Source organism: Lissotriton helveticus, chromosome 10, assembly GCF_964261635.1.
Source record: "Lissotriton helveticus chromosome 10, aLisHel1.1, whole genome shotgun sequence".
In the NCBI taxonomy this organism is placed as follows: domain Eukaryota; kingdom Metazoa; phylum Chordata; class Amphibia; order Caudata; family Salamandridae; genus Lissotriton; species Lissotriton helveticus.
The window spans coordinates 8,365,897-8,385,846 of record NC_136071.1 but is presented as its reverse complement, the minus strand read 5'-3'; the positions used below and the strand labels follow the sequence as shown (position 1 = coordinate 8,385,846).

General features: G+C 49.5%; 1 protein-coding gene across 2 annotated transcripts in view; it reads right to left on the bottom strand.

Moving 5' to 3' along the window:
• The window catches only part of LOC144785740 (HAUS augmin-like complex subunit 7), an 82,717-nt gene that overhangs the window by 33,582 nt on the left and 29,185 nt on the right, over positions 1-19,950 (bottom strand). Inside the window, exons 4-6 of one of the 2 annotated variants that reach the window (XM_078664534.1) lie at positions 19,405-19,466; positions 8,618-8,715; positions 6,856-7,014 (exon numbers count right to left, since the gene is read on the bottom strand). In XM_078664534.1, coding sequence (XP_078520660.1) covers positions 6,856-7,014; positions 8,618-8,715; positions 19,405-19,466 — 319 coding nt within the window. The remainder of the gene's footprint in view (positions 1-6,855; positions 7,015-8,617; positions 8,716-19,404; positions 19,467-19,950) is intronic. The other variant, XM_078664535.1, reaches the window with a different exon arrangement.

Here is a 19,950-nt window from a genome sequence, read left to right as displayed (position 1 = left end):
TGGCATGCGAGACCTTCGTGGACCTCCTGCACCAAACCCACGCTCTGAGGGGGTTTAAATCTGCGTTTCTCCGCGAGAGCAGCAGTGAATCAATGACACTTCAAGGCGCTCCCGTGTCGGCGCTTCCTGTCGGTGGGTTTCATATCACTTGGCAAGTTTGAGGCTCGTTGATAACTTCTCACTGCTCTCAAGGAAGCGACTTTCCGGCGGATTACCAACCAATCAAAGCGGGCCTGGCACCGCTTGCCCTGCCAGGGGTCGAGGCAGCAGCGGTGGTGCCCAGCGCCGCCTGGCACTGCTGGAGGGGGCACCGGCTGCGAGAGGAAGGAATGGGTTTGTGGGAATCTTTCTGTGCGTGGCCTCGCCCCGGGGGGTCGGGGCCTCACACGAGCCCCGCACTGACACCCCCAGGCGGGGGGGGGGGGGGGGGGGGGGGGGGGGGGGGTGTATGTGCCCAGGATCACACGAGGCTTCAGCGCTGCCCCTGGGACGGGGCGGACTTGTACCCTCCTGACCCCACCCGGCCGGGGCAGGCATGTCTGGAGAGGATCTGCGGGGGGCGGGCTGCTCTCTCTGGGGGGGATAGCACTCCCCCTCCCCCGCTCTCTGATTGGCTGTTTCAGTCTGGACCCCTCAAGGGCTGACACCAGAGTCCCCCCTCCCCCCAGGGAGGGTTTTAGGAGAGAGGAGGGTGGACGGGACACACACGCACACATACACTCATTCACACCCATACATTTACACACGTGCACACACACACATCATTCACAACACTCCTTCCCAAAAATTCAAATATACACGCATGCACCAAACATAAAAAGAATCGATTCACACTTACCTGCATCTCTCTGCCTCGGAAGTCCCAGGAGGGGGAGTCACAGCACGAAGGCCCAGTGTGTTGCCGTCTGCGGCTCGGGGGAATGTCCTGAAAAATAATGGTTACCTGTTGTCCTTCATGCGGCCCTGGGTCCTAGTGCCTCCCACAGGGCTCGTGGCTCATGCTGGGCGAGTCGGGCTTCCCTCCTCCGCTCTCGGCTGGCAGCAACTCAAGCACGCACCCCGAGCCGCCGCCAATGCTGCTGGAGGAGCCCGGGAGGAGGCGCGGCTTCTCCCCCTCCCATGGAGTCCCGATGGCTGAGCCTGGCCGCCATACTTCTTGTGGGCGGGAGAGGACGAGGGGGGCGGGAAAGGACACGGACGTCGGGAGGGAGGCGGGAAACGTGGGGACGGCGGGAGGAGGGACACAAGGCAGGACAGCAGCAAGCACGGCCCGGCCGGAGGAGACTCGGGGGCGTTCCCGGCGTCGCGTGACGTCGGCAAAAGGCAAAGAATCTCGGGAACGCCCCCGTGTCTGGTCCGGCATTGATGGACAGGCCCCTCGTCCAATGGCTAGGCTCCATTTATGGAGCCAGCCAATGAATGACGAGGGCCGACCCAAAGCCACACTACAGTTCTCATAAGATTTCTCCTGCGCAAAAGCTGCTTGCGCAGCTTTTTGCAGTCGAAACCTAAAAAGGTGAGTTTGCACCTCCTTTCCTACCTCTCCGCCGCCGAGTCAGGCATGGTGGTGTCCCGGCCAGGAAAAGCTCAACGGGAAGGCGGATCGTAATCTAGACGGCGGGAAGCTTGGTGGGATGCCCTCCAAGACATGCCTGTGGCTCTCCCGCCATCCATGTGGGAACAGGGGTCTCAGCAGAGGTGGCGGGGCAACGGTGGTCTTTTAGCAGAGTTCCCGCCAAGATCTAAATCGGGCGATCGGGCTGCCAAGGCAGCGCACTGGAAGACCCCTGACCCCGGACCCATTCTGCCAAGATCATTACCGGGCCCTTAGCTTGAAGTGCTTAGATCTGTCTTGATTAAAGTATTTTAACAAGTGAAAGCAATGGCGGTACAATGATTTATTAAATGCCTTTATCTGTCTCACCAGGTTAAAGATGTGCCCACAGTGCTCAGATTTGGGCTCAAAAGTAGGGTAGAGTCCTAGGTCACCCTTGCTAGAAGGCTGACATTGTTACAACATGAGCTCAGCACCACTTGATTGTCCTGGGACTCGCAAAAAAGTCCCCCCAGTTTTTCACAAGTAGATCCATCATCTGAAGTTAGATTGGTAAGAATTTTAGACGTTTACACGAAAAACACAATAGGAGTGCTTTATGTCCTTTCGGCAAGCAAGTCACACAGTCTGCACAAGCCACACAATTCGTTTACAAGAATATGAAGTTACAGAAATGCCAAACTCTGTATATTTTAAGTAATTGTTGGACTTTGTGCCAGTTTCTTTTCTCTTCAGACCTGGGATTCCATCTGCAGAAGCGGGTCCGCACGAGGAGACATTTCATCTACACATCTACCCTCTCTGTGGAGTAGCTGACGTTATTGTGTTGTGCTGTATTGTGGGCGTGCTTATCTAGTGCTTCCCTCCCCTGGCGAGGCAGTGAGGCACATTAGAACATGACGTCACCCTGCTTCCTTGGAAGAATACGAGTTATAGTGTGGACTACGCCACGGACCACAATGGTGCCCTCGTACTACGCGTCAGTCGCTGCACAAGGCGGGTAGTGGGATGGAAAGGAGGTATAGAGTCTAGAACTTGCTGTCTAGGTGTTTTTAAACTCACGTGCATGCACACATGTGTGTTTGTGTGCTGGTAAATCATCACATACATGGACAACACAAATCAATTCTTACTTACTCAAACATCGGGGGCAAAGGAGAGGGAGTGAGGAAATAAAGGAACCTAGACTGTATTTCTGCTTGTTGTCACAAGGGAGTTCTGGGGAGGAGTCTAGTGCAGGAGTGTATGCGTAATTTGTATCATCTGGACATGGGAGTGAGTGGAGTGCGATGTAGTGTCTCAGTTGTTGGGTAATATGTCAATGAATGCGGTCTCCTCCCTTGTTAACCCCGGTCACACCCTCGCGTTGCATAAACGGAGTCTTGGCTCAGCTCTACAAGGTTTGTTTTCACACCCACGGGTGACACGAGTGAACTTAGTCCAACGCACGAGTGATGAATGTGAAAGACAGGTTATTATAATCCCGGAGAACCCCACCCAATACATTAATGAGGTGGTGTCAATACTTCTGGGTTACTGGCAGGGAGCACTGGTAATCCAGACGATCGTTCATTCATGATGTACACACGCAAGATCACTACAAACGGAATATGTATTGTAACATGTTTATTTAAAATAGTTATTTTAAAATGCCGGGATCTAATGCACATAGCGCCCAGACGCCTCTGGGCATTTGCGCGCTTTACAAGTTTAAAAAATAAACGAATAAATAAATAAATAATTAAATTATATTGTTGGCATCACAGGAGAGGTTTAAAAAAGCAGCTACGCTTTTCAATAACAGTGAAAACAGGGTCAAGCTATAACTTCACAATTTATAGCCCTTACACCCTCACTGTACTATCTCTAAGCGCTATGCCAGTTCTATCAGATGAATAAATAATAAACCTGAGATTAGGAGGTGGTGCGCATACCAGGACAACAGGGTGTGTTCTCTGTTTGGATTAGCTGGTCAGCTGTTTCAAGCACAAGAACACAATCCTAGAACCAGTTTGTGAAGGCAGATGGAATGCTTCGCAGAGCCCCAGGGAGTCCGGCTCGAGGCTTCTTCGGTCGCGATGGAATCGGGTGCCGAGCTCATCTGGATCTGTGTCTGTGACGTGCGTGAAGTTTTCTCTCCTAAGTGGTCAAGTGGTAGTCCTTATATATTGCATCTTATCTAAAATGGAATTTGCAATGTCACCCTGAGAATGTTTTGGCATAATCATGTACATCAGTGGATGCGCTACAATGGTGAAAAATAGTTCAATGTTACTTGGCTTATGGTTGTTATGTGACCTTGATGAAGGCACCTGCCCCAGACTGACGCACTGGGGGTTTTGCTGACGTCTAAATCTGAAGGACTTGACACTTTCACCATTCTTGGAAAGATAGATGCAGACGACATTTGCGTCAAATGCCGACATGTTGATGATTGTGTAGAATTTGAGGAAAATGGCAACTCCCGTTATCTAAACTTGAGAAGATGGCGACTTCCATTACCTAAGATGGATTGTGGCCCAACTTAAAAATGGAGTCAGACCGTAGGACTTTATGTCCTAATGACCCCCTTCCAGACTGGCCCAGCTGTCCCGATTTTGCACCCTCAACCAGCGAAGACCGACAACCGCAAGGTTCTCGCGTGCACAGAGCCCAGCAGACATTTCTACTCTACATTCAAGCGCCCCAGCCCAGGTATCGACAAACTGTCTCCAAGGCCCCTTCTGCATCCGGTTTCCAAATGTGGCCTCTTCTTCTATCCAGAGAAGCGGCCACACGTACCAACCCAACCAGCACCTCTGCCCCAGATGTCCCTGGGCAGGTAACGAGTAACTGCCGGTGTTTCTTTGGACCTTTGCCCACTAGGACCCCAAGTCTGAAGGAGACCCCCAGAAACCGACTGCAAATAACTGTAGGCAACAAATGCCTTTTCTCCCATAGGGAAGCATTGCTGCGTACAGAGGAATTTAACTATTTACTTATCTGTAAAAACTCATAACAGCAAAAGTACTTACTTCATTACAAAGTTTTCTAAATTGGTCTCGGATTTATTCTTGTGTGTCTAATGTATTGCCGCTGCGAGAACAACGAATGCTTAGCACTGCCCTCTGATAAGCGTAACGGATGCCCACACTATCACGAAGGAGGGCATTTGGATTATCCTTTGTGCCTCTGTAAACCAAGAGAGGTTTGTCTGCACTCTTCACACGGTGCAGCTGGTTTTGGTCCATTATATAAAGAGCCAGCTTCCCACACTCCCGCATAGGCAAGACCTATTGTCTTTGCCAATGCTTGTCTCCATTCTAGCCAATGTGTGTTTCGTCATTGACTTCATCAGGTCTTCTTAGTGAGTGTGCAATTAAAATTTCAAAGGCGAGATTTATTCTGTATGCACTGCCGGTTATACGAAATCATGAAATCTGCCCCAAGATTCATGGTAGTGGTGTTGAGCGTGTATTATAAACGCCAGACGCGTCTTCACGGAGGAGTTGGACGCTCCGGTATAAGATAATACGGGTGTAGTGTAATGTGTGGTCTAGAATGAGAAAAGGCTAGAGTGGAAAAAGAAATGCTGATTCCCGAAACTTCCAGTACCGTGGTTTCTTTTGGATGACCGGATGAAGAGAGCTCGGGGACCTGTTGTGAATCTCTTGGGAGTTCCTTCTACTCAGGAGTGATTGGCAGCCACCACTCCTTCGTTCAAGCAGCAAGACTTCATGAATTTATATCACTGGGGTGTTTTCAGGGCTGGGGGCCGGTTTTATGGCTCGGGCGGGTTTTTTTTTTAGGGCTGGGGAGCAGGCTTTAGGGTTCAGGGGTGTGGGGCGTTGGGGTAGGTATGGGTTTTAGTGCTTGGGAAGGAGCAGTTTTTAGGGCTCGGGCTTGGAGGGGGGTTGCTTTGGAAGTGGGGTTAGAGCTCAGGGCTGGGGGCAGGGGTGTTTTCAGTGCTGTGGGTCCAGTTTTAGGGTTCAGCAGTGGGAGGCGGGGGCTTTCAGGGCTGGTGGCCTGTTTTAGGGTTCAAGGCTGGGGGGGCGGATTCGACTAGAGATGTAATAGGTCTGCGGGATGGTTGGAGCATTTTCTGGGTGTGTTGTTTAGTGGCCGAACAAGAGGCAGCAACGCTTCCTGTTGGCTCAGCTGGACTGGTCTTTAGCACCAGGGTCAATGTGGGGTGGGCGCAGGGTTATGCACACCCACCTTATCACTAATGTAATCGGCCCAGGAACGGTACGGAAACACCGGTGTAGTGGTATGATGTCATCCGAGTCGTGCGCTCATGTGAACTTTATTTGTATCCAGACGCCGTGCTCAGCTTCAGAATGCATGTTCACGATGGTGCCGGACGCCACAATACAACAGAAATTTGCACACAAAAAATGGCACCATATTTTGTGGAGAAGTGTGGCTCAATGGTTAGAGCGGCAGACCCTGATGTAGAGGTCTGGCCCGGGACCAGGGTTCGATTCCCGCCTCGGCGGCTCTTGGACTCAATTTCCTTGGACCTGATAATTCTCGCCTCGGTGCCTATTCCAATCATGGGTCCCACTCTGTGACTCTGGGCAATAGCTTGCTTAATCTCCACAACGGCCCCAACAGCGCTGGGATGCCTGGTTTCACCTTGGGGGTGCCCAGAAGTGGGCACTTCACAGGGAAAGGCAAGGAAGGGTTCCTCAGCGGTATTCGTACAGCGCTTAGAGGCCCCTGGGTGATAGGCGCTATGCAAGTGCAAATTACATTTACATTTACATTTTTGGTGTGCAGCAGATGGGAACTCCCTGATCAGTGTAATGTTGTTCAGCAAATATGAGATTTCGGAGAGACCCACGGGGTGGATTTGAAACGAAGGCGGCAGCTGCTGGCAGGAACCTTTCAGCGTATCCTGATTGTTAGGGGCAGTGAGTGCCCAGGCCCACAAGGAGAAGAAGGTGGTGAGGTTTCGAAACGCAGCATGTCCAACTATGATCATGGGTGGGACAGAAGCCTTTACAACCTGGCATCCTTTGGCAGGGGGTGCACACGAGCACGCAACCCGGCACTGAGGCTTTTGACATCTGTGCAATGGACCATCACAAGTGCATGTTCACCTTCAGAGACAGACAGAGAGAGAGTCTCCCTCTCTCCCTCTCCCCCTTGCCCCCCCCCCCCCCACGCCCACCCCCCAGATCCTACAAGATGCATTCAGGGCCCACACCATCAGAGGGAAATCACCCACGCTGCCCCTGTGAGACTGCAAAGAGATGACCACTGTACAGACGCAAACCGAAGGGGCACATTTCCCCAGCCGGAATGGGCGCACACACCTTTTTTTGGAGGGGTCCTCTCCGAGCAGCAGCGGCTTGATGTCCGAAGGCCACGGATTACACTCAGGATTCCGCACCGACTGGAAGTGTGAGCTGGAAAAGATCTCTTTCAGGAGGTCCTCGGTGCCTTGGACACGGCTCAGGATGGACTCCTCAACACTGGCGGGAGAAAAGAGAGTGATGGAGGGCTTCAAAGGTTGGCAATGCCACACTCACCCAGGACAAGCGGGAGAAAAGAGAGTGATGGAGGGCTTCACAGGTTAGCAATGCCACCCCCACCCAGGACAAGCTGGAGAAAAGACAACCTAGGAAGGTGAAAAGCAGAAAAGAGAGTGATGGAGGGCTTCAAAGGCTGGCAATGCCACCCCCACCCAGGACAAGCAGGAGGAAAGAGAGTGATGGAGGGCTTCAAAGGTTGGCGATGCCACCCCCACCCAGGACAAGCAGGAGAAAAGACTACCTAGGAAGGTGAGAAGCTGACTGTAAATGGTAAAGCAGCAAACGTGCAGAACATTGTGCCCATCTGATGCTCTACTCCAAACTTTTCTTACTGCACCAGTACAATCCGCTCTTGAAAACATCCGGTGAACAAGAGAATATCCTAGCACCATCCAGAGTCAAGGCCACTTGCCTGTTTCCATGTTCTTCATACAAGCACGTATTAGCACTTTCCACATCGCTTTAACGGGCACTGAAACCCACCACTGGCAAAAGGCCCCAACTCAGGAACGGGGCTCAGAAACCTTAGCTTCCAAGGTCACATCTCTGCAAAACAGAATCATTATCCTGCCTGAGCACAAGCAGACAGCCATCAATGCCCCCTGACTGCAATAGTCACAGGAACAAGGGGTGCTTCTGAAACCGTCCACTCACCGTGACCGCTGCAAACTCCATGAATATCACAAATGCAATGACCGCCCTAAGCTCGGCACAGTCGGTCGTGTCACCCATGCAGGAAGGTCTGCGGAGGCTGCAGGATCCAGGACAAACAACCATCCTAATGTTACCAGAACTCAGTGGGGCCTTCAACGCTGTGGAAACTCACTCAAGCAGAAACACGGGCACTGGTAGCCGAGGGCTCACCCACTTGTCAAAGGGTTTCAGAATTTTATTAGAGGGAACACAAGGGTCCACTATGACCATTCTCCTTCTCCAGCTCAGATAAGGAGAGGGGACGGTGATCTACACTGCCCCCTACATCGTATGATGTATAAATGGCCAGAAACAAACTCAGTGCAATCCCTTCCAAACTCGTCTTGGCCTTCAGCATATCCTATGAAGTGAATGCAGACGTACACATCGCTTTCTACCTTGAGGGGGTATTTAAATCCTTCACCCCATCTCACCTACGGATCAAACTATCAATGGTTGACTAACAAAGTCCATGAGCTTGGAAGGGAGCAATGTGACCAAGGGCTTACAAGGCGGAAACGTCCTGCAGGGCTGGGAAGAAAGCGATGTTTCTATTGGCTGGAAAGGAAGGAAGGAAAGTGTTGTAATGTGTCCCTGGGCTGACAATGAGGGCTTGCCCCCTTGGACTGTGGTGGAGGCAATGTCCACAACAAACATGGGAGCTGTTCTTCTGGGCTGGGCTAGAGGGAAGGTTCTTGTCCTTAAAGGTGAGCTGTGCTGGAAGAGAAGGCATGGATGTAACCTGAATATGAACAGAGTTTCAGCAATTACAGAGGAAAGGAAAGGGGAGTCATTTCAGGCAAGTATGCCATGGGTCTCGCCAGTAGCCTTAGCTCCTGATACCACTTACCTGCCAGAAAGGGAGTCTCCGTTGGCACATTGAGGGCTGCTGATCACATCCAGTAATTCTGTCATGAAGGACAACTGCCGCTGAGGACTGGCGAGGCCCTGGTGGAAGCAGAGAGGAAAAGAGATGAGAATCCTCTAGGTTTATGTCTGAACTGAGCACTGTAACATGGCGGGATCTGTCCTAATAGAGACTCGAAGGATAAGAGCTGGGTGTAGACCCAAGACTACAATGTATGGTCCGAAAGAGGGCGAGCGCCAGCCTTGGACCTTGGTTGGCTTGAGACAGACTCAGCCAGATCTGCAGTAAGCCCCCCCCACTCTGGCAGGGGTGGTAGCCCACTGCAAATGCCATTATTGGTCCCAGGACAGTAGCCCCAGAAAGTCCAAAGTCAAAACAACCATTTGGCCAGAAACAATGCAATGGACCCTGGAGAGAACAGGACTTGAAGCTCTGCTGGAGGAGAACAATATCCTGGGATGACCGGCTCTGTGACACCACCCACTGTAGGTCAATACACACAGCTCCTGGGACTTTAACATCATTGAACCACGTATTCAGCCAACATCATAAGAAATAATGAATGAGGGTCTTTGCATGAACGTGTGTGAATTAAACTTGGTGCTGCCACAATCCAGCCATTTTTGCCTCTGGACAAGGGAGGGGTCCTGGCAGGCACATAAAATACACACAAATAGCTGAAGGGCACAAAGCAAATACATTTCTCAATATGTTATGGTTAACGAAGTAGAAACTATTTGTCAGAGGCCGATGCTTCATCTCTATCCATATATTTTTAGAAGTATTAAAAAAAGGATTTGTGCAACATACATCAGTCATTTAATCTGTGTTCGAGGTGGAATTCTCATGAGTGGTAGAGGAAACACGTAGGGGTCATCAGCTTGTTTTGGTGACTCCGGTCCTCTCACAAGCGTACATTATGGCAGCATGTGTGAGGACCAAGCCCGCGTCCCACCAGGAGTGGTATTGTCACGGCTACATTGACCATTGTCCTGTGGCAAGACATGAGGCTTCTATGGGCCTAGATTTTGTACCATACACAATTTTCAGAGGTGCATACATAATTGCTACATCAGAAGAAAAATGGTTCTGGGTGTTAAGTATCAAATTATCGAAAGAGCAACCCTTCCAAACTCCATCTAAAACCTATAAAGAACATTTCATTTCTTGGAGGAGGAAATCCATCAAACACAATCAAAGGCTGCAGTCGAACTCTCGGGTTGGGTTGCTGGTTCCGTGGCTCATGTGAAGTCTGTTGTAAATGGATTTTCGGTAAAAAGAAGCCAGCCATGGGCGATCTCTTCATCGACAACATGAAAGAGGAGTATAGCGGCTCCACAGTGAGTAAATGTCGTCATTGTCAACAGATCGAATATTGGCAAATAGCTCCGTCATGGAAGAGAAAATCCCATTGTACCTAGATGGACTCACAGTACGTGAATGCTACATCCGCCTGGAGACGAATCTCTACTGAACAGTACGCAAAGGTGCCTGGATTAATGCAGTGGAGGCAAATCGCTGTTCCATGGAGGTTGAAGTTTGACTGTTGACAGGTCTTGTTAAAGCAAAATGGCTGCTCTACAGTAGCTTCATGTATCAGACGCTGACAGGTGTCACAGTGGTGGGCCGCTGCAAGACTATGAGGAACGTTGTCTGTCTTTAGCAACTACGTGCAGGTGGAGAAAGGCCTATTGACATTGAGCCAATCTCGTCTGCCTAGCAAGGAGACACTGGATTAGGAGTACATTTGTACCCAACGGCCGCCATATCAAACAACGTGAGAGTTCAGCGGATTCATGGGAAATTTAGTTTGCGTCATGGCACCGATGCCAAATGCATCCTCCAGAGACAGGAAGCCGTTTGCCATGCTGTGCCATTTCAGGACCGTTTATGACATGGAAAGACCTCCCTTTTAAATATTGATAAGTCACGTCTATGTAGGCCTTGTAGCACACAAGGTAGGGTGCGTGGTATTAAAAAGAGGAGATGTAGAAATTTAATGTTACCATGTCCCTACAGTGACATGGTCCCAATAGCTATATTCACCAAGGAAAGGCTCTGGCTTTCCAATAAGAAAAAACAAGAGTACAAGTTAAAACATTAATTCCGATATCTCAAGTTTGGGACCAGCTAGAAAAATGATTCAACCACTACTTTTAATATTTATTAAAAATCCATTCTAATGGTAACATTGTTTTTTTAATAAATATTTAGGAAAAGGTTAATCTTAGAAAGTTACCTTTTTCCTGCCTGACGCTCTTGAAGTTCAATTTGCTCTAGCTCTTCCGCAGCTGTCCAACCACTACTTGGCCTTAATGACCTTCGCAGGTGGGAACAACATCCGCTTCAGCCACACCACACAGCCCCTCTGGACGGACCACCACTGCATACACTTCTCTTTCAACACCGCCACCGCTCTCAAACCCACCCCTCACCCTCCACAAAGGAAGAAATGCGTTACTTACCTGTAACAGCAGTTATCCAGTATTGGTGTCTTTCATAGATTCACATGCCTGAATCATTCCCCGTCGTCGAGATGGGAGTCCCCGGTATATAGAAAAGTAATGTCCTATAGACATACATAGAGAAAAGTAGGCCTAAGGGCCTTGTCTTAGTAGCCTATCTATGTCCTTTGGGAAAAAAGGACCAAATTCCAGAAGGTAGCCAATCAGCTACCACCTCCTTCTAGAACCTTCCTGTCAGGAGCCTCAGTCTCTCAGATTTTCGTACGCACCAAGCTAGGTAGGCGTAATACATGTTAGAGAGAGGTGAGACCTTCCAGGGGAGGCGGGAGGGTTGCATGTGAATCTATGAATGACACCAATACTGGATAACTGCTGTTACAGGTAAGTAACGCATTTCTTATCCAGTATTATGGGTGTCTTTCATAGATTCACATGCCTGAATCAGAGTAGCGAGCAATACATTATGCACATTTCTGATGGAACAGCATAAGCAGTCTGAGATAATACATATCATGCGACTAAGAACCATCAACAAGTAACAAGAAGTAAGTAAGTAAATGTGCATACCAGTGAAGGACGGTGGGAAGGAGGAAGGCTCACCTCACTGGAATAGGTGGTGAAGCACAGCCTGGCCCACAGCTGCATCCTGCATCAGTTCCGTATCCAGGCAGTAGTGCCTGGTGAAGGTATGCGGCGACTTCCAGGTCGCCGCCCTGCAAATGTCCAGTATCGGCACTCCAGCAAATAGCGCCGTTGATGTGGACACAGCTCTTGTAGAGTGAGCTCTCACTTTGGACTGTAATGGCCGTCCGGCCTTGTCGTGGCAAAAGGCAATTGCAGAAGATATCCATCGTGAGATACTTTGTTTGGAAAGTGGCATGCCTTTTCTAGGTCTGCTGAAGGCGATGAAAAGCTGATTAGTCTTTCTGAAGTGCTTTGTTTTGTCTAGGTAAAACTTGAGACACCTCTTTAGATCCAGAGAGTGCAGGGATTTTTCCGCTGCAGTGCTGGGATTTGGGAAAAATGAACGGAGGACCAGGGGCTCATTAAGGTGGAAGTCCGACGGGACCTTAGGAATAAATCGAGGATTAGTTCTTAAAATCACTCTATTTTCCTTGAACTGCATGAAAGGATCTTGTATAGAAAGAGCCTGTAGTTCGCTGACCCTCCTGGCTGAGGTCAGAGCAAGTAGGAGGGCTGTTTTCCAGGAGATGTATTTGATATCAGCCCTGTGGATGGGCTCAAAGGGGTGCTTCATCAGCTGGTTGAGCACCACGTTGAGATGCCATGATGGTGGAGCTCTCCTTGGACGAGGAAAGGATCTGTAGAGCCCTTTAAGGAATTGTTTTATTAACCTGTGGGACCAGAGAGAGGGTCCTTTTGAAGTTCTTGTAAACCGGGAGATTGCTGCTAAGTGCACTCTGATAGAAGCATGCGCAAGACCTGATTGAGCCAGTTGTAAGAGGTATGGAAGCAACTGTTCAGGGGTAACTCGAAATGGATGGAGACCTTTGTCCCTACACCAGATGCAAAAGCGTTTCCATTTTAAGGAATAGGTCTTATTTGTGCTATCTGCTCTTGCTTTTGCGAGAACATCCTTGCACTCCTGCGGAATGTCTAGTTGGTGGAAATCTCTGTACTCAGGAGCCATGCCGATAATCTGAGTGAGTTCAGGTTCGGATGAAGTACTTGGCCTTTGGACATCGTGAGAAGAGACGGATGTTGGCTTAGACGGATTGGGGGTTGGACTGAAAGGCGATGGAGGTCCGTGAACCAGTGCTGCCTCGGCCAGAACGGTGCAATCAGAATTAGGGTGCAGTGTTCCGTTTTCATTTTCCGAAGGACTCTTGGGATCAGGGGAAATGGCGGAAATGCGTACGTAAACACGCTGCGCCAGGCGATGGAAAATGCATTTCCGAGGGAGCGCGATTGGGGATGCCAACTTGCGAAGTTGCGGCATTTGGCGTTCTCCCTGGTGGCAAAGAGGTCCATCTGCGGTCTTCCCCATTCTGAAAAGACGTGGTTCAGCACGGTTTGGTCGAGTTCCCACTCGTAGGACAGCGATCTCCGTCTGCTCAGAGCGTCTGCTATGAGGTTGTCCTTGCCTGGGACATACTCCGCTGTTAGAGTGATATTCTGGAGTACCAGCCTGTTCCAATTTTTTTGCGATTCGCGAGATAGTGTCAGCGAACGTGTTCCTCCCTGCTTGCTCAGGTAATGCATTGTTGTGGTGTTGTCGGTTCTGACAAGCACTGCGGAGTTCCTGATGCGCGGGAGGAAGGCTTGTAGAGATAGAAAGACTTCTCTTAGTTCGAGGAGGTTGATGTGGAGCTGTCGTTCCTGGTCCGTCCATTTGCCACTGATCTGCAATTCTTGGAGGACCGCTCCCCATCCCTCAAGGGAGGCATCCGTAGTTATGACGTGTGGAGTTGCAGGCAGCAGGAATGGTAGACCTTGTGAGAGGTTCCTGGGCAACGTCCACCATAGCAAGGCTTTTGTGATCTGCTGAGTGATGACGATGTGATCCTCGAAAGAGCCCGTGCACTGGGTCCACTGTCTGGTCAATGCCTCCTGCAGAGGGCGCATTTTGAGCCGGCAGTGTGGGACAAGCAGGATACACGAGGACATCATCCCTAGGAGGGACTTGAAAGTGCGGACCCGTAGGGATGCCTTCGAGGCGACTGCGGTAGCCAGCGAGATAAGTTTGCGTGTCCTTTCGTGTGATGGGAATGCCTTGGAGCATTTTGTATTCAAGGTTGCCCCGAGAAAGGTGAGAATTCGGGAAGGTTGTAAGGCAGATTTTTGGTAATTGAGTGTCAAACCCAGGTGCTGGAAAAGATTGAGACAGGCGTTGGAAGGACTCGGCTGCGTCTGTCAAAGAAGGTGCTTTCACCAGCCAGTCGTCCAGGTAAGGGAAGACCTGGTGTCCATGTAGTCGTAGGAAAGCTGCCACAGGGGAGAGGCACTTGGTGAAAATTCGAGGTGCTGATTTGGGGCCAAATGGGAGGACGCAGAACTGGAAGTGCTGACCTGCGGCTGCGAATCTGAGGAATTTCCTGTGGCGTTTGTGGATAGGGATGTGGTAATAAGCGTCTTGCAGGTCTAAAGACGTCATGAAGTCCCCCTCCTCCAGCGACCCTAAGATCTCTTGGATAGTCACCATGCGGAACGATTGACTCTTCAAGAATGTATTGAGTGCCCTGAGGTCTAGAATGGGCCTCCATTTCTTCACCTTCTTTCGTATGAGAAAGAAGCGGGAATAGAATCCCTTCCCTTTTTGAGTTGAAGGGACTCGTTCTATTGCTCCTTTCTTCAACATGGAAGATACCTCTTGAAGGAGTAAGCGTACATGCCTGTGTGGTAGTGGGCGAGGAGGAGTTGTTGGGGGAATCGAGTGGAATTCCAGTGAGTGACCAAATTGGATTAATTGGAGTACCCATCGATCTGTAGTTATTAATCTCCAATTGTGGAGGAAGTGTGTTAATTTTCCTCCAAGTTTGAAAGAACGAGATGGTAGATGGACTGGCTGGAGGAAACGGTCATTGGCGTCCGCCAGTGGCCTTTCTCTGGGTTTTTCCCCTGTAGTTAGACCTTCCGTAAGAGGTCTGGCGGCCCTGTGGCTGTTGTCGCTGTTGGTACTGCAATCGGCCTTGGCTATAAGGGTAAGAGGATTTGCTTTGGTACGATCCTCTGTAAGAGGGCTGCCCTCTGCCCCTGCTCCCTCGAAAGGACTGGGTTTTAAATTGCAATGTGCCTAGGGCTCGTGCCGTATCTGTATCCTTTTTGATGGCTTGTAAGGCCTCGTCGATCTTATCCCCAAAGAGGTGCTGCCCGTCATAAGGCATATCGAGGGCCTTTGTTTGGACTTCCTGACGGAAGGATGTTGCCTTCAGCCAGCCTTGTCTTCTCAAGACCGCGGCTCCCGCCAGCTGTCTGAAGCCGGTCATTGCCACGTCTACAGCACAGTCAATGAGCTCTGATGCCGATGCTTGGCCTTCTTTAAGGAGAGATTGGACTTCCTCCTTGAGATCATCAGGTAGTTCTGTGAGGTATGGTGCAATATCCTCCCACAGTTGTCTGTTGTAAGGGCCGAGCAGCGCGATGGCATTAGCTACCTTAACGGTCATGGCAGATGTAGTAGAGAATCGTTTGCCAATTCCGTCTAGTTTCCTACCCTCCTTGTCTGGCGGAGCTGACAAAGGGGATGATGGATTCCTAGAGTTCTTTTGGGCTGCTTGGGTAACCAAGGAATCTGGTTTAGGGTGCCCATTAAGGCAAGCTGGAGCTGTCGACGGTGCCTTATATTTTTTGTCTAGCCTTGGTACCACAGCGGAGACCGAGGCCGGTGTCTGCATCAGTTGTTTTCCTTGTTCCCAAATGTGTTCAATGATGGGAATTGATCTGGAGGTTTTCTTGACAGGGTCTTTAAAATCGTACAAGAAACAGTCTGTTTCGTGGGATTCCATAGTCATATGGAATCTTGTGGCAGCTCTCTCCACCAAATTGTGGAAACCGCCAATATCCACTGGCGGCGAATCTGATGTAGTGGGCTCAGGTGTGGCTGGGGAAGGAGCGATGTAGTCCTCATCGTCCCTGTGGTCTGACTGGTCGTCCCGTATCTCCCCTTCTTCTGGCCCTTCGTCCTCGTCGCCTGAAGACGGGACATGGTGAACTTGTTCCCTTTCTGGACGGACCACCAAAGGTGATGGTCTAGGTTTTGAGGATGTGGTATGCCCTGGAGCAGGTGGAGTCTTCTCCGTTGATGGGGCTGAGGACGAGTCAGGGAAGCGTTGTTTATAGTCTTGCATCAGGAATTGAAGGTCTGAGACTATAGACACCGGGAGGCATACCATCGGTGTGACATGCGTTTGAACCTGTGTATGCACAGACTCTTCTGTATAAACCACGTCGTCGCCTTCATCATCAGTGCTTTGGCACTTGACTATGAGATCTGATGGGCTGGTGGCCTGATCGTATTGATCGTCGTCAGAGTCCTCACCTTGTAGCAAACAAGCTGGTGGTGATTTGTGCACCCTGCTTGGAGAGGTTATATCCGGTGTAAGGGGTATTTTGCTCTTTTTTGCTGGTGCCATCGTCAACGGCTGTGTGGAAATCAAGCCTGATTGTTTCCAGAGCGTTTTTGGTGGTGGCGTCGTCGACGCGGTCGTCGACGGTGTCGTCGTCGACTGGGTGTCGATTGGCAATGGTGATTTCGTCGACGGTACTCTCGTCGACAGTACCTTCATCGACGGTGTGCTCGTCGTCGGTGGCTTCGTCGTCATTGCTGGCGTGCTTGTCGACGGTGCCTTCGCTGTCGACGGTGCGCTCGCCGACGGTGTCTTCGTCGTCGACGATGTTTTTACCGTCGTCGATGTCTTCGTCAACGGCGCAGGCGTCAACGGTTTTGGTTTCGTCGTCGACGTTGATGTCGTCGTCGACGGTGGGATTTTGATCAACGTCGAGTGCTTCTTAATGAGAACAATCGACGACAGCGGCTTACCTGCCGTCGACGATGGAGTAGTCGTCGTCGTCGATGAAAATGCGGACGATGCCGTCGTCGTCGATACCGTCGTCGTCGATGTGGAGATATAGACAGTAGAGACGGTTTTCTTCAGCGCTGATGGTAGCATCGACGAGCCCGTCGACGACGACTGAGCAGGCTTCCTGAAGGCAGGAACCTCCTTGTCAGACGTTGTAGATGTTTCCTCTGAAGACTTTCTTGTAGTCTTTTTAGGAGGAACGTCTGTAGGGCTAGGGGAAGTAACCCTTGGCCTCTTCAAGGATATTTTAGAGGAAACTGAAGCCATCTCACCGTCCTCTGAAGACTCCAAGTTGTCTCTGGTTTAAGTCTGTTCAACCAGATCAGCAGTCGACCTTCCCTGTCTTTCAGTGTTTTTGTAGAAAAGGTTCTACAAATTCTACACTCTTTAAGAGAATGGTCAGGATAAAGACAGTACAGACAGGTTTCATGCTTGTCCTCGACGTGGAGCCTCTTCTTACCACAAGAAGAGCAAGCCCTGAAGAGACCCTTCTTCTGCTGGTCAGCCATAGTTGAGTTTTGAAAGAAATATCCAAATTCTGTGAGGAAAAGAGATAAAACTAGTAAAACCTGAGGAGAACTCAGGTGGAGACTCCCTAGCACAACGTGCGGTAGAAAATCTGAGAGACTGAGGCTCCTGACAGGAAGGTTCTAGAGAGAGGTGGTAGCTGATTGGCTACCTTCTAGAATTTGGTCCTTTTTACAAAAGGACATAGATAGGCTACTAAGGCAAGGCCCTTAGGCCTACTTTTCTCTATGTATTACTTTTCTATATACCGGGGACTCCCATCTCGACGATGGGGAATGATTCAGGCATGTGAATCTATGAAAGACACCCAGAATACTGGATAACTGGAGCAAGGTCACAGAGGAGCACCTCAACTGCACCCTAGGCCGCGAACCCCCCCACCTCGACCAACGCCAACTCTGCAGCCAAGAAACTACACCACTCGATCACCAATTGCGGAGACCAACTCGCACCCCTTCGCACCACCGAAAGACAAAGCCTCTTGAAGGCCACCTGGTTCACCTCCCACCTCCAAGAAGCCAGACGCTCCTGCAGGCGTCTCGAAAAACGATGATGAAACAGCAAAACAACGGAGGACCTGATCACCTACAAGAACGCCATGACATACTACCACCAATGCATAACATCCACAAAGCAGACCTTCATCCGGAACAAAATCCTGACCAACTCCAGCAACTCAAAGGAACTCTTCAAAATCATCCAGCAATTCACCAAGCCCCACAGTGAAGCCACAGACGTCACTCACTCCCTCCCATGACCTCTGCAACAAGCACCGCTCCTAATTTTCATTCTTAAAATGGACTAATTATCCCCGGTCCAGCGGTATAAAGGCATTTAGATTCTTGAATCAAGTCCCGGAGAGTACTCCCGCCATCGTCAACGCCAAACATAATTAGTCCATTTTAAGAATTTGGCTGCTACAACATTATAGAATATGGATTGCTGCAAATAAGAACGGAATATACTTCACCTATTAGACCATTATTACATGTGACCGCACACAGGTTTTCCTGTACTGTGGTGATGAGATTACTAAAGAACTGCTTATGCCCTGATTAAGTCGAGGGGTGATCTATCCCCAAGACGAAACACGTGTCGGCTGCTTGGCTACATCTGATGATATCAACTACACAGGATCATCACTTGAGAATACGTTGCCTCAAATCTCTACATAAGAAAACAAAGAAACTATTTTGTGAATAACTAAATCTGGAGGATTATTTGGACTGAAAAAACTGATATGATTGTTTCTGAATGCTAGGCTATGGCTGCTCGGGGACAAAATATTGTTAATACGCATTATAAAGTGAACAAAACATGTTTACAGTTAGCACAAAAATAAAGTGAGTGAATGAGCAAGAAAGATCAAATTTCGTGGTTGGGACTGATGCTAGAAGCTTATATGTTTTTTTTCTCATTAGGGGAGTTTCAAGATTGCTTTGCCAAAGGTGCATTTGGTTGAAAAGTGTATGTATGGAGCCCTGGTTCATAAAGCAAATACTGCCACCCACCTGTATATGGGTGACACTATAGAATAGGTGTATCAGTTTATGACTCAAAGTACAGCTGAGCTACCCACAACCCATAATTATTTAAAAAAAAAAAAAAAAAGCATGAGGCGTGCAAATCCTCAGCGCTGGTAATCACACTGAAATGTGCTTACTTCCGAGGAAGTGTCAATGTTTTAAGTGATTTATTGAGAGTTCATTCGAAATGACACCGCCCGTAGGACAGCTATGAGAGGGTGACCGGCCTTCCCAGCAGCTCTTCGGAACTGGGCATGTATGAGCTGAATTGCAGAGTCAGCACAGAATTCTTTTCAGAAACAGGAGGCATGGACAAGGAGATTTTGCATTTTATTTGTTTAGCAGTCTTCTGGAATTACCTGTTAGTGCAATGACAAGAAGTGTGTAAGAGGCGTTATACAGTAAAAGGAAACCTGCACTATGCACTTCAAAAAAAATATGATGTGTAACAACCACAAAAGTGGAAAGAGAAACATCCCTAGATAAATACAGAAAGATGCTCCTAAAATGTAAAAGGCAAAGAGGGGGAAAGCACAGGTGGAAGGGATGCAAGCTCCTGGTCAGAGGTTAGATCAGGGATTAGTTATTTTCAGAGGACACTGCATTAAACTACTTCCAAAAAGTCAAAATATTCGACCAGGAGAAGGTTTCGTGTTCAATTTTCCCACCTACAATTAAATCCCTTCTCCGTGTGATAACCCATCTCGTACCTTGATCAAGTCCTCGTCGTCTGCCCGGCACAGCATCAGTTGGAAGCCCAGATGGGCCATCTCTGGGAAAAGAACAGGAGAAACAGCAGTCAACAGCTGGCAGAGTTTGGACACAACTGTCTCGCAGCATCACTTCATTCAAGCAGGTCTTTGTTTACACCTGGTAAGGACAGCAGGTAAGATCTACTTGAAGGATGCAGCACTCAGGACACGCTGTCACGACCGGTCACTCAATGACCACCTGCACCCCTCAGGGAACCCCTGCTCTGAGTGACACTCCACGCACACCTGATCTTCACGGCTGTAAACACACAGCACTCGGGCTCAACTGTGGCACTCGCGGAATACATGCTTCATGGTGGAAACTGGACACACCTGCACCACTACCAGTTCTTAAAGCCATCAACAAACTCTTTACTCTGGTCCTGGCTGAGATCAAAAGAAGACCAACTTTGAGGTGCCCCTGGAGCCAGGTCTGCGATCAGAGAACATCCTACAGTTCCTTTCAGAAGGATTATTACTTTGGAAATATAGCATGACTAAATC